Below are 13570 nucleotides of genomic sequence, written 5' to 3' on the forward strand. Positions count from 1 at the left end.
TCTCTTTCTTTAGAAGTTTATAGTTTTCCTTGTAGAGGTCATTCACATCCTTTATTAGGTTTACACCTAGATATTTGATTTTTTTTTTTAGGCTATTGTAAATGCAATTGTTTTCATATATTCTTTTTCAGTTTGTTCATTATTAATGTATAGAAATGCTAATGCTTTTTCTATGTTGATTTTATATCCTGCTACCTTGCTATAGCTATTGATGGTGTCTAGAAGCTTCTGAGTAGAGTTTTTTGGGTCTTTAAGTATAGGATCATGTCGTCTGCAAATAGGGATATTTTGACAGCTTCTTTACCTATTTGTATTCCTTTTATCCTTTTTTATTGCCTAATTGCTCTGGCTAGGAATTCCAGTACTATGTTGAATAGGAGTGGAGATAGTGGACATCCTTGTCTGGTTCCTGATTTTAGAGAGAATGGTTTCAGTTTTTCTCCATTAAGTATAATGCTGGCTGTAGGTTTATCATATGTAGCTTTTATAATGTTGAGGTACTTTCCTTCTATTCCTAGTTTTCTTAGAACTTTTATCATGAAATGTTGGATCTTATCAAAGGCTTTTTCTGCATCTATTGAGATGATCAAGTGGTTTTTGTCTTTGCTTCTGTTAATGGGTTTATTACATTTATGGATTTTCGTATGTTGAACCACCCCTGCATTCCTGGGATGAAGCCTACTTGGTCGTGGTGAATAATCTTTTTGATGTGTTGTTGAATTAGGTTTGCCATTATTTTATTGAAGATTTTTGCATCAATGTTCATTAAGGAGATTGGCCTATAGTTCTCCTTTTTGGAAGTGTCTTTGCCTGGATAAGTGTAATACTGGCTTCATAAAATGTGTTAGGCAGTTTTCCCTCCCTTTCTATTTTGTGGAACAGTTTAAGGAGGGTTGGTATCAGTTCTTCTTTAAAAGTCTGATAGAATTCAGCAGAGAATCCATCAGGACCTGGACTTTTCTTTTTGGGGAGTCTCTTGATTGTTGCTTCAATTTCATTTTATGTCATAGATCTATTCAAGTGATTAATATCCTCCTGGTTCAGTTTTGGATGACCATATGTATTTAGAAATCTGTCCATTTCTTTAAGATTTTCAAATTTATTTGAATATAGGTTCTCAAAGTAGTCTCTGATGATTTCCTGGACTTCCATGGTGTTTGTTGTTATCTCCCCTTTTCATTCCTGATTCTACTAATTTGGGTTTTTTCTCTCCTCATTGTAGTCAGGTTTGCCAGGGGTCTGTCGATCTTGTTTATTTTTTCAAAGAACCAACTTTTTGCTTCATTAATTCCTTGTATGTTTTTTTTTTTTTTTTGGTTTCTATTTCATTGATTTCAGCTCTTATTTTTATTATTTCTCTCCTTCTATTTGTTTTGGGATTTGCTTGTTCTTGTTTTTCTAGGAGTTTGAGATGTATCATTAGGTTGTTGATTTGGGATCTTTCAGTCTTTTTAATATATGCACTCATCTGCCTCAGCTTCTTGAGTGCAGGGACTATAGGCTTGCACTACCTGGTACTTGTTCATTTTATCAGTTTTCCTCCACCCAGAATGTATGCTCATGAGGACAAGAAATTTTGTGCAGTTTGTTGCTGATTTATTTCCAAAGTCAGCACATAGTAGAAATTCAATGAATACTGGTTGAATGAATGAATCTTTCTCTTTTTACAATTAAAAAGCCTATCAAGTTCATTACAGTGTTATTGAGCTTTAGTTATAGTTAACTTAGGACTATGGGTATTTGTCTCTTACAGTATTATAATGTCAAATATGAATAATTTTGGGTGTTCTATAAAAAAAAGAAAAAAAATCTTAGTAGCATAAAGCAACAAGTGTTTAATTCCCACACACAAGACATGTCTATCTGAGACAACCATGGGAGTCTGTTTCAGGACACAAATTGATGAAGCATTGTCTGGAACACTGTCCATACCCATGGTAAAGAAAAAGAACACTGTAGAGGATCTCATCCCACAAACATGACCCACATCACCTTTGCTCTCAACTCATTGGCCAGAACCAATCACATGACCCACCCAACCACAAGCAGTCAGGCAGTACAATGTGACCATGTACCAGAAAGATGGAAAGCCAAGAATATTTTGCAAAATAGTTACAATAGCCACCAAAGTGTTTGCATGTGTGGGGGTGTGTACATGTGTGTGTGTTGTATCTTGTATTTGCATGCAGCTATCCTTGTAATCAGCTAATACATTTTCCATTTCTTCCACCAACAGGAAGAGCGATCCAGTCCCACAAATGACCACTCCTGAGCAATTATATTCCAGAGTCATGCAGACTCTGCATCATCTCAACTCCCACCTGCCGAACGGCAGCCATGTTATCTTATATGGCTTGCCAGATGGAACCTTTCTCTGGGATAATTTGCACAACAGATATCATCCTCTCGGTATCAATTTGCAGATAGTTTAACTCTTTGACAATGCATATATAGATACATGTGAAAGGAAGGGCCCTCGGGTGTTATTTCTAATATTCATTATCTAAAGACAGGCAGAATCAGATCCAAAGCCAGAAAGGGCATATGTAATTAGTGAAGAATTAGGAAAAATTGAAAGGGAAGAGTTTGAATGAGGAAACTCCTTTAACAAGTGAAATACAGCAGGGTATGGTGGTACATGCCTGTAATCACAGCACTTGAGAGGCTGAGGCAGGAAGATTGTGAGTTCAAGGCCAGTATGAACTACATAGTGAGACATTGTCTCAAAAAACAGAATGAGCTGAAGAAGCCCAAACAGGAGAGACAAAAAGCTCTGAGTCAAAGGGAGGGATTTCTGTATACCTTTACTGTGAGTTTCTCTAGGTAGCCAGTTAGGACTGTGAAACACAGGCCTTGAAGCTACTCGCTCCCTGAATCTATTCTCTCTTGGAGTCCCTGCCTCTGGGGACTTTAAAATTCACATGAGTAAGGGCTGCCATCCCTATCCTTAAAGCAATCCTGTGAGAGACATGTTTTCATTAACTAATTCCATTTTGTACATGAAAATACTAAGACTCATATAGCTCACCAAATAGGGCACAGCTCATGTGTGTATGTAAGCTGAGGGCAGCACGGCTCTGTGTTCTGTACATCTGGGGAGGATGCCCTTTCAAAACCCATTTATTAAATGCCCTTTAGTCCAGGCACTGTTTAGGTACTGGTAACCAGCTGTGAATACAGCAGCCCTAAATCCCTACCTACATGAAACTTAAATTCCAGTGGGGATAAAGGACTCCAAAATATGCCAAAGGATGATGAGCATCACTGGAAGAAAATTAGGCAAGGAAGAGGGATAGGAAGCACTGGCCTCCATCCTCTCTGATAAGTGTCTACAAGAGAGCCTGGGTTTCCTCCCTTCAGCCCCATCTTGAGAACACTGTGTCAGTCAGTGATGAAGAGGCTGCCCTTCCCTAGTGTCACCATATTCACCTCCTGAGACCAACCAAAGCTAAATTGTGCTGGAGCCCCAAGCACTTTCTTGTGACTCAGGGAAGCAGTTCAAACAGGAAGACCTGAAGCTCACTCCTTAGTACCCTCCTTAGAGAGAGGGGTAGAGAGCAAGATGTTACGGTTGAGGCCATCATGAGCTTTCCCTGTGTAGATAACTTTGCATATTTTCTCTCCCCCTTTGTCCTCCTCCTGCAGTTTCTGTTTAAGGCAACTCCCTGTTTACTTCTCCCCCAAGAAATTCCACCCCTCACCACATGAGAAAAGAGTAGGCACCTTTTAGCCAGCTCTCAAGGATCTCAACGGCTCCACTGTCTTCACTGGGGGAGGAATCAGATGTCAACATTCAGACTTCACACCACTGAGGATGAAATCATTTTCCTTCTGACTTACTGAATCAAGTGTATCACAAATATTATCCATGTAAATCACTATCCTGCCTTGCCTAAGGAAAACATATTCTTCCTGTTCAGACAACCTTGACCCTGCTCCTGAAAAACAATAATGTGATCACACACAGGAGAACTTCACTCCATTTGGGCTGTCCTGCATACTTAAAGGGCAACCATTTAAGCTAAGAAAGTCTCTTTGAACCATTGGATATGAAAAACTGTAATCTTGTCCCCAAGAGATTCCATTAGATTGCTGAATTTCTCCTATACTAAGAAATACATGGAGAAGAGAAGCTGGGGGCAGGCAAAGTGTGTTCCTGATTTACTCCACCTCACCAGGACTGGACTTTGGATTTTTATCTCAAATCCCACTCTCTTTTCATAAACTCCTACTTAGAATGCCCTCATAAATTCTTTCAGATATGCCACACAATTTACTTGATTTCACCACATTAGATAATAATGACCCATGCAATTTGGATAGGAGTGATAGAAGGAAAAAAACATGATAGGAGGCTCACCATTCACTTTTGTGAATTCTCTAAGCCAGTGGTCTCAATCAGGTAACAACCCATCCATCCCCACTTGTTGTCCCTATTGAGGAGGGGTGGGGAAGGGATTTGGGTAAACATTCTACAACAGAGTGGCCCTCTACAACCAAGAATGTCAATAGCACCAAGAGTGAGAAATTCTGTCCTCTCTCTGGCTACTAATCTTGTGCTAGCATTTCACAGCACAAGGAGGATAAGAAAAGATGAAACATGTTTATCCTATATAAACACCCAAGTTTGGAAGGGGGGAAATCTAATTAGGGAGAAAATTGAAACGATCTAAAATTTGTTTAATATGTTTTAAGTAATTTCTCACATCCCAAATTATCCCTGCTGCCTGGTTGCCATGGAAAAATAAGTTATACATTTCTTGAAGAAGCATCAGGGTCCTTCATAGAAAGACTGGGGGAGTAGACAGGACTCACACAGCCTCCCTGGTCCTCCTTCAGCATAGCTTAACAGTCATATCAGACAAGGGGCTTGGAGGGAGGACTGCTGCCCTGGCACTGTCCCTCTTCTTCTGCTCCAATTCCAGATCCAGCCTCTGCATCTCCATGCCCACTGGATGTGAACCAGCCATGAAGCAAGGTTGATGCTGGACTGGCTGTGGGTTTGGCAACTCTCCAGATTGGCACAGATCTCATCCTAATCATCAGCCCAAAACTGGATGCAGACTCCTGGGGCACTGTGCAGAACTGCATGTAGCAGAAACACAGGGAGAGAGGGAGCATTCTGTTTATTTCTATATTTGAGCCTACAAACATGATTTTGAGTCTCTAAACTTGACTACAGCCACTACAAGAGGATTAAGACAGAGATCAGGGAGCATAGGGATTCAGAGAGCCTCTGGTCAGTTATCCATTCTCTACTGCCTCCTTCCCCTTTGGTAGGACAGGCAGAACATAGCTCAACCATTCAGTAAAGAAAAAGCAAAATGCTTTAGCATCAGATCCATAGGGAATGGAAGCCCAGAACAAGGATATGTTCTAGTTCCATTCCTTCCAAGGAGGAAGATGTGATGAACCCCTTTAGCATCTCTCCTCTCAACCATCATGGTGAGTCACTTATAGTCAATGACTAGTTGCCATGAGCAATCTCCACTGGTAATTAAAATTCCTGGAGAGAGTTTATTATTGTCTTTGTGAGGAATTGCCAGAAGCAAATCTAACACATTAGGATTCTACTTACATAGGTCTTTTGAGAAATGTCAAGCTTGACTTTCATTTTAGTAACCTGTCTGAAACACCTATTCTGTGCTTTTGGAGTCCTGGCATTCAGTGTTCTTAGTGAGACTCTGGTCATTCTGATCAGGGTGTCACAGACACAACCTCTTTGCATGCACAGCACATAGCTAAGATCAGTCTGTATACTAGGGTTCCTCCATATCCAAAAATTACAGTAAAGCAACAGAGATTAAGGTAATACCTAGAAAGAAAGAAAGAATGGCCAACAGACAGTACCAGTAAAAGGAAGAAGCTTAGGAGCCCTCTCCCCCTTCCTTTCAGTCAGTAACACAAGCACTCCACTCCTAACCAACCTTCCACGTGACCAGCATAGAGGCATCCTGCTCTCCAACAGGCAGCAATAACAGAGAGAAAGAAAACATTAACATTTTCCAGTTATCTTCTCTTACACCTAATGTGACTTTAGCCTGCTGAGCAGACCTAGCTGCTCACAATAAAGATTTTCCCTTTGTCAATGAGTTTGGAGCCAGTGCCAGGAGAGTAGAGAATGGGGGGAAAAGAGAGAGGGATTGCATTTATTCCAGAAGGAGAATACATCTCAGCCCAAGTTATGCTGGGACCTCAGCAGTAGGACAGCAGGAAGAAGCAAATAAGGCAGAATGAAACAGGACTGTGACTGGGCTTAACCTCCAAGGAGTAACCAGCAGCCCACAGTATCCATACAGAAAGTCCTTGTGGATATCAAAGCAATCCAGGCTTAGGGTGGGGCAGGGAGGACAGAGAGTTACTCAAGATTAGGCATGAAGTGCCTCCTCTTTCAGTTTGAAGAGACCTTAGCTACTGAGCAGAGTAAGAAGAGACAGGCCACTCCTCAGGGTGAAGGAACACATCAGAGCCAATCAAGGTGCTCGGGCCCCTGCCAAGCTGTCTAAGAAAGACACACCAGTCCCAACAAAGAAACAAGATGGCAGAAGGCAACGAGGCAAAGGCCAGCCAGAAATAGAGGATGGGAAGAAATAAGGCTGCCACTCAGAACGGAAAGGGCTGAGTCATTGGGCATGTGGAGGACCCAGGGTAGAGAGCAGAGGTTGAAGGTATCAGTCACTGAATCAAGCTGGTTGGGCTGAGACTGGCAGGGACACATAGAGGAAAGGGGCAAGTTGCAAAATGTCAAAAAAGAAGAAAGTAAAGAGAAAGAAGCCTCAGTGGGTGGAGGCAAAGGCTCTGAGCTCCATGTTGGGTCTATGAAATGAAAGAAAAGACAGAAGCCAGTGGCTTGCAATTTGTCTAAAATGTGAAGACGCAGACACAGAGAACTGGTAGGTTCTGTGACTTTAAAATCTGGGACTTTCCAGTCCTGACGTTCCCTCACCCACACAGACAGATTATTTTTCCACTATGACAAGCTAATTGAATCAATCTTTCAGTCTAACTGATCTGAGTTGTAGGAGAAAAATAAGACTGTGCTCCATCACCTTCAATCTTTCTCTTCACTCTGAGATAGGTCCTATTATCCTCTTTGATTTTCTTGAGAGTATGAGAAGTGTTAATGGCTATAGCATCAGTCATTCATGCTGGAGATTTGGGGATAGCGTGGATTTTATGTGTCAGCCACAACAAGAAAGGTGATTGACTCCGGGAGTAGATAAGCTAGAAGGATGGTGAGTGGAGAGTAGAACATTGGAAGAGAGAATAAGTAATCCCCCCGAGTTTGGAGTCTATAGCTGATGCTCAGAATAGTTCTGGATGAACCCCCACCATGGTACTTCTCCTCTCATTCTGCTGTACCTCTTTAACCTGCACTAAGAAAACTAAGTGTAGAGCATATCTACCAATTAGGGCTTAAATAAGGCATCTATTGGGCAACCCCTAACACAGTGCCATGAAAGGAGACAAAAAGTGCTGGCCTCCCCATGCTGCCCAAGCACATTTGAGCTGCTCAAGTGGAGGCCTTCAGTTCACCAAACGACACTCAGAATATCCTGCCAGGTCCTCAGCATAGTCAGACCTGAATGTTTCATAAACTTGGAAAGGAGAATTCAGCCAACTGAGTCCCTGGTCCCACAGAAACTTGGCATTTCATGCCATTGCCAAGAGTAAGGGTCTGCTTGCTAAGTGCTTTGTGCATGGCATTCTGTGTTAGGAAAAACGCCGCTCACAAAGAAACCTCACAAGAAAACTCACGTCCATAGAGCAAAGTTTAATGGCAGGCCCAAACTGCCAGGCTGGCCAGGAAAAAGATGGCGCAGCCCCAAGCCTGGGCGAGGAGTGGCTTTTATAGAAGGGGGAGGGGAAGGAAGTTAGCGTGTGCGCAGTAGTCTCTGGTAGGGGTGGGGCTGTCTTAGAGCGTGGGAATTTGTTTTGTTTAAGGGTGGGCTGCCATTTTTGGCCAATTCACAAAATGGCCACATTATTGTTCTATCCTTCTGGTCCACGTGGAACCACCTATATTTTCCCTGAAGTCCTTGCCCAGGCCAAGAGCTCTACATAGGAGGAGAGTCCGTAAGGACCCTCCCCAAGTCGGGTTCTGAAAGAAGTAGAAGGCAGGCATTCTTCAAGAGCAATGCTAAATGACAACTCAGGGCAAGTGCCACCCTCTGCAAGGAAGGCAGAGTCACCCAGATGTTGCTATGTGACATACTAGACCTCTATGTTTTCCAGGCCAGCTAAATAAAGACGTGACCTATGCACAATTCTTCTCATTCCTGAGCTGCCTTCAGGTATGTCCACCAACCTGCTGCTCCAAGGACACACACACACACACACACATGTTGCCCATGGTTACTCCTCTTTAACAATGCTGTTTTTCTGCTCTCAGGTCAGTCCCTGCCATGGCTGGATGTCTTCCAACAAGACACTCCGTACTCTCACTTCAGAGGTAGGATAGTCACAAGCCATTTGATTCCATCTTTGAACATTTTTCCCTGTTGTGCTGCAGGGATGGCATTCGGGCAGCATTATCGTTCCAAGCTAGTGAATAACAAAATCAAAGCGCCAGGGAGTTGAAGAAGCCAGGAGAATTTTGGGTGCCTGTGACTCTCTACCCTTCTCTGGGCCTATCTCTGGGTCTGTCTTTTCTGTGTCTCTCAGTCACTGTCCCAATCTGTGTGCACATGACTCCCATGCATACACACACACACACACACACACACACACACACACACACACAGCTTTTATGTGGAGAGATGGACAGGGCTGAGCAAAGTCAACCCTATATGTGACTGGAGCACTCTGGAGGTCAAGAAAGATCTCCTCACATCTCTGAGGGAAATCCATTGCCTAAGCAAAATGATTTGTTTCTTTCACAGAAGGTAAATAATCTCTTTGTAAAAGACTGATTGAATCTTTTTTTAAAAACTAAAGAAAACTATTTCAATTTAAAACATATGGAGAACATAAAATACACAAAAAACAACAGCAAAAATTATCCAATGTTTCACCACCTAAAGTGACTATGTGTGTATGACTTCCATAGATAGGTATCTGTGGGATTTGTCCACAGAGTCTGACAGTACACACTATTGTACACATCCCCAATGCTCATGAATTGTTTCTTCACATCACAATAATCCAATCATTTAAAGTATCTGCATATGATATGAATGTCCCACGATTATTCCGTCCATTGGTGTTAGACATATGGATTGTTTCCATATAAATAGAATTCACTATGATAGATAGAATTGTGGTGAACAATCATACATATAAAGATGTATGTTTTTGTGTACTTCTCCACTTTCTTAAGACAAATTCCCTTAAGTTTATTTGGCCAAAAGCTATGGACATGTTTAAGAATTCAATCCATATTGCAAAACAGCTGTCTAGAAAGGCAAAACTAATCTATGTTCTCTTTTCACCTGCTCCTGACAGCATTCAATATTATCAAGGTTGTTCCTCTCATCTCTGCCAGTCCTATGGGGGGGAAAGTAGTATCTTATTACTTTACTTTGCACTGATTTGATTTCTAATGAATGGTAACATGTTTCACATGTTCATTGGTCATTTGCACATGAATAGAATTTAATGAGCAAAGCTCTTCTCTCTTGATTGCTTGGAAAAAGGAAGGGGGAGTAGAATGGGGAAGATCAATTTCTTTGTTCTGCCTTGAAGTCTAGGTTTGACTTGGAATTCTCCCTGTTTGCCTTGTATTCAGAGAGCAGAACAACTCTCCAACACATTGAAAAAAATTGCAACCAGCGAGAAATTTACGAACTTCCATCTTTTCTACATGGATTTTGCCTTCCAAGAAAGTAAGTTGCTTGGTTTAGGTATTGACAGAGACAAATGCAGCAGCTACAGCGGGGAGCTGCTAGAGCAATGTGTTCTGAAGCAACAAGTGGCAGATTGGGCAGGGTTACTCAGTATGGCCTCTCCTGACTCTAATAGCTTTTAGTATTTACAAAAGATGAGTGAGACTGAGTATGTTGGGACATGGCATCACCTTCTTAATTCCTGTTAGCATTTTTGACATGCTGTGGATGTCGCTCAGTGGTAGAGCACTTGTCTAGTATGCCCAAGGCCCTGAGTTTGATCCCTAACACTACAAAATAAAAAGCTTTGAATCAAGACCCAAAGACCATTTGGAGAGAGCTTTGGGATGGAAGACTTCCAACTAATGGAATCACCTAGCCTGTTCTGTCCAAGGTAGCAGTGTCCTGCTTACCTATGAACAAACATAGGTAGGCAAGAAATGAGGGATGAGGCAGTGCCTCTCATCCTGGGGCACTTTATTACCGTAGGGCAATGCACATTCTTAGGCACCATACAGGATGAACCTGAACCTGAACCTAATCAGAATCTCTAAGGGATAGCTCAAAGAATTTGTGTAGACAACCTATGTCCCAGCTTTCTGGAAAGGATATTAATTTTCTATTCTAGCATTCTGTCCTAACACTGAAGTCACTGATGAGTGGTCACACAAAATAGACATGATTGCTGGAGTTACTGATTTATCCTTTACATCTTGACTCTGGAAAAAAATATTATTTATTGATTGTAATCTTTCCAGATTCATTTTCATTGCTAAGCAATTTTCCTACAAGAGAAAAGTCTCCTGTTGATTGACTGCCAGCTGAGATGATGCTAATGAAAAGCTTCTTGGTGTGTGCAAAGGATGGAAGATTTCTCATCTAGAGTTTATCATCTCTATTCCCCATCACAATCTCCCCCCCAGCCCAAGCATCTGGTATAGAGCAGATGGCCATCATGAATTATCAAATATTACATTAGCTGACACGTTGTGCATTGTAGACCCTAGTACTTCAACTCTGAACATCTTTACATCAAGACTGATCTCCCTTAACTAGATTTCCTGCCTACATGATACATTTTTCTCTCATGGGGAGAGACATTTTGATAAATAACCTCTCATTAAAATGCAGAGTTAAAAACTCATTAATGAATTCTTGCTGTAAACAAATGTACCACCAAGTGATCTTTGATCATCACCAACCTTGAATACAGATTAAGTTATTAAAAATATAATAATCTCTAATGTTCGCATGGGACATTTTTTATCCTCCAGAGTGATCTCTAGCTCTGTCATTTATTATTGCTGAGACTACATGTAATTCTCAAAGCATCCCTAATCTGCCCTTTTTCAGAACTGGGAATGGAGACACCATACCTACCTAACAAATCTTTGTGATAATTATTTGAAATAATATGTCATCCTCATAACTTCTGTGCTTGGTACAAAGTCAGTAGGAGGACTAAGTACCACACCCTTAATCTGTAATGCTGCTGAAATGTGGTTCTAGATAAGCAAAATCAGCACCATCTTGGGAGGGGGCTATAACTGCAGAATCCCAGGCCCTATTCCAGATCTTCCTAATGAGAGTTTGCATGTGAACACAATCCATAGTTCATCTACATGTCTAGTAAATTTCAATACTTTGAGCTCTCCAATATCCTCTTAGTCATCAGGTTTTCACTAAGTCCTCTATGTGCCAAGAACTGTGTAGGTGCTTCAAATGTAATTGTCAACCAGCATAATCTCCATGGAGGATGGAGAGAAGAGCTTTATTCTGGACCCAATACACACCACTGGTGAACTGGTGTGCTTGGAAGCAAAGCTTCCTCAGCTCTTCTCTATCCTCACAGCAACAATAAATTCAGTAAAAAGCAAAAAGTTCAGTTAAAATAAGTTCTACATGAACACGGCAACAACTTCCCAAGTTTTCCCCCTGGCTTAGCAATTCCATCAACATTCCAATGAACTTTCCATTTTGCAATCTGTCACCATTTATTAAAAATAAGATCAAGTTTGGGCACAGGGCTTTCTTCATCTTCTCCATATGAAGTTAGTGGCACACAATGAGGGACGACACGTAGACATAGTGAGACGAAGAGTGGAGACAGAAGGATGGTACCCAAGGATGTGCCTACATGACATCTGATATGGCTGCCATATCAGTTAATGGCTAGGTACTGCCTAGCCATTATGAGAGGGCTGAAATCTAATTTTTAAGAACTATAGTAATGTCTTGACTTCTGGCCAAGTTGAGAAATTTTAAACTTAAAATTTTAGCATTTACCAGAGTAGGTTGGAGGGATCATCCACCACAGAGACCCACCTCTGTGGGTGACCCAGTCCTGACAGATCATCATCTTAGAAATTAGACAGCACATCATCGTGGGAGCCTACCCCATGCTGTGTAATCTGCTGCTACAGAAAGAACTCAGGATTTACAACTGTGTTCTTATCCCTGTTCACACACAAGAAAATTAAATAACCATTCAGTCATTGTTACTTTTTATGTGAAGATAGCAATAACTAAGCTATAGAATTTATGTAAGGATTAACTGAGCAAAACTTATAAAGTAATACTCAAAAGCTGGCATCCCCAAGGACTCTGTCATCAATGTATGTAAGGCAACTCCTACATTCTTCCACATGACAAATGACTAGCCACTTTCAATGCCCACCCACCTCCCATCATCATTCATGCCTGAGGATTTCTTTGAGTTCCTTCGAGGAACATATGGTAGAAACAATGCAGCTTGTTAACACTGAGGTCTCCTTTTATCAGAAATAAAAACTCAATGGCCACTTATTAAACCTTCTATATTAATAGTCTCATGAAAATCTCTCTTTTCACTTGCATACTACATTTAAACTGACTATTGCATCACAAATATCCTAATTTTTCATGACACTGAAATGCAGTTTTACATCCTGTGACAGAGTGAATTGCAGTTAAGGATGCCTGTCACTTGAGGGTAGGCACAAGACCTATTTGTTCTCCACTCTGACAGCCCCAGTCCAGCACTGAAAGATGACTGCTCATCTCCAAAGACTCCTTTTTGTCCTTTGCTGACTCATTCTCCAACTGGTTATGAACTAAGCAGAGGCAGCAATTTTTCCTCCCTTCAGGAAATGTCAGCTTAAGCAGGTGATGTCCTTTTTCTTTGTCTGTACCACACCTCCCTGACAGAGGAAAGAAAATGCCACTTGGCTGACAAGGCCATTTTTACACTGACAGTTTAAATATACCTCCAGCTGCCCTCAGCTTTGGAGACAACTCAATTGAGTAAACCAGGTTCTTAGTCTCTTTCCCCCTCCCTGCCCTGCCATGGTGCTGACCAGAACACAGATTTCTCTTTAAAATACCTGCAAGTGTTTCTGTTCATCAAATAGTCACCAAGTGTCTTATAAATCTTCTACTATTTCCATTGCTTCTTTAAAGACCTGGTCATCATCAGAATTTCTCTGATTTCACAGACAAAGAAAATATATTATGCATCAAATCCCAACAGATGGTTCATGTTAGATCAAGAAGTTTAATTGAGGTCTTCTGAAGAACAAATATGAATTCATTTCGCTATTTTGAATGATGATCCCAGGTAGGAAGGAAACTGATCAATTTACTAGATTACCCCTGACTAGACCTGCCCTTATAAAATCAATCAGGGAAGAAATAAAGACCACAATCTGCTATTCCATTTCTCCTGAGAAAGTAGAATTTCATACTGAGATTTTTACAAAAGGATCACT

General features: G+C 41.2%; 1 protein-coding gene across 2 annotated transcripts in view; it reads left to right on the forward strand.

The window, feature by feature from the left end:
• Positions 1-13570, forward strand: part of Aoah (acyloxyacyl hydrolase) — a 227048-nt gene that overhangs the window by 192232 nt on the left and 21246 nt on the right. For both annotated transcript variants that reach the window (XM_074065287.1, XM_074065288.1), the window contains exons 16-19: positions 2237-2409; positions 8236-8294; positions 8393-8452; positions 9728-9824. In XM_074065287.1, coding sequence (XP_073921388.1) covers positions 2237-2409; positions 8236-8294; positions 8393-8452; positions 9728-9824 — 389 coding nt within the window. The remainder of the gene's footprint in view (positions 1-2236; positions 2410-8235; positions 8295-8392; positions 8453-9727; positions 9825-13570) is intronic.

Source organism: Castor canadensis, chromosome 2 (genome assembly GCF_047511655.1).
Source record: "Castor canadensis chromosome 2, mCasCan1.hap1v2, whole genome shotgun sequence".
Taxonomy (NCBI): Eukaryota; Metazoa; Chordata; class Mammalia; order Rodentia; family Castoridae; genus Castor; species Castor canadensis.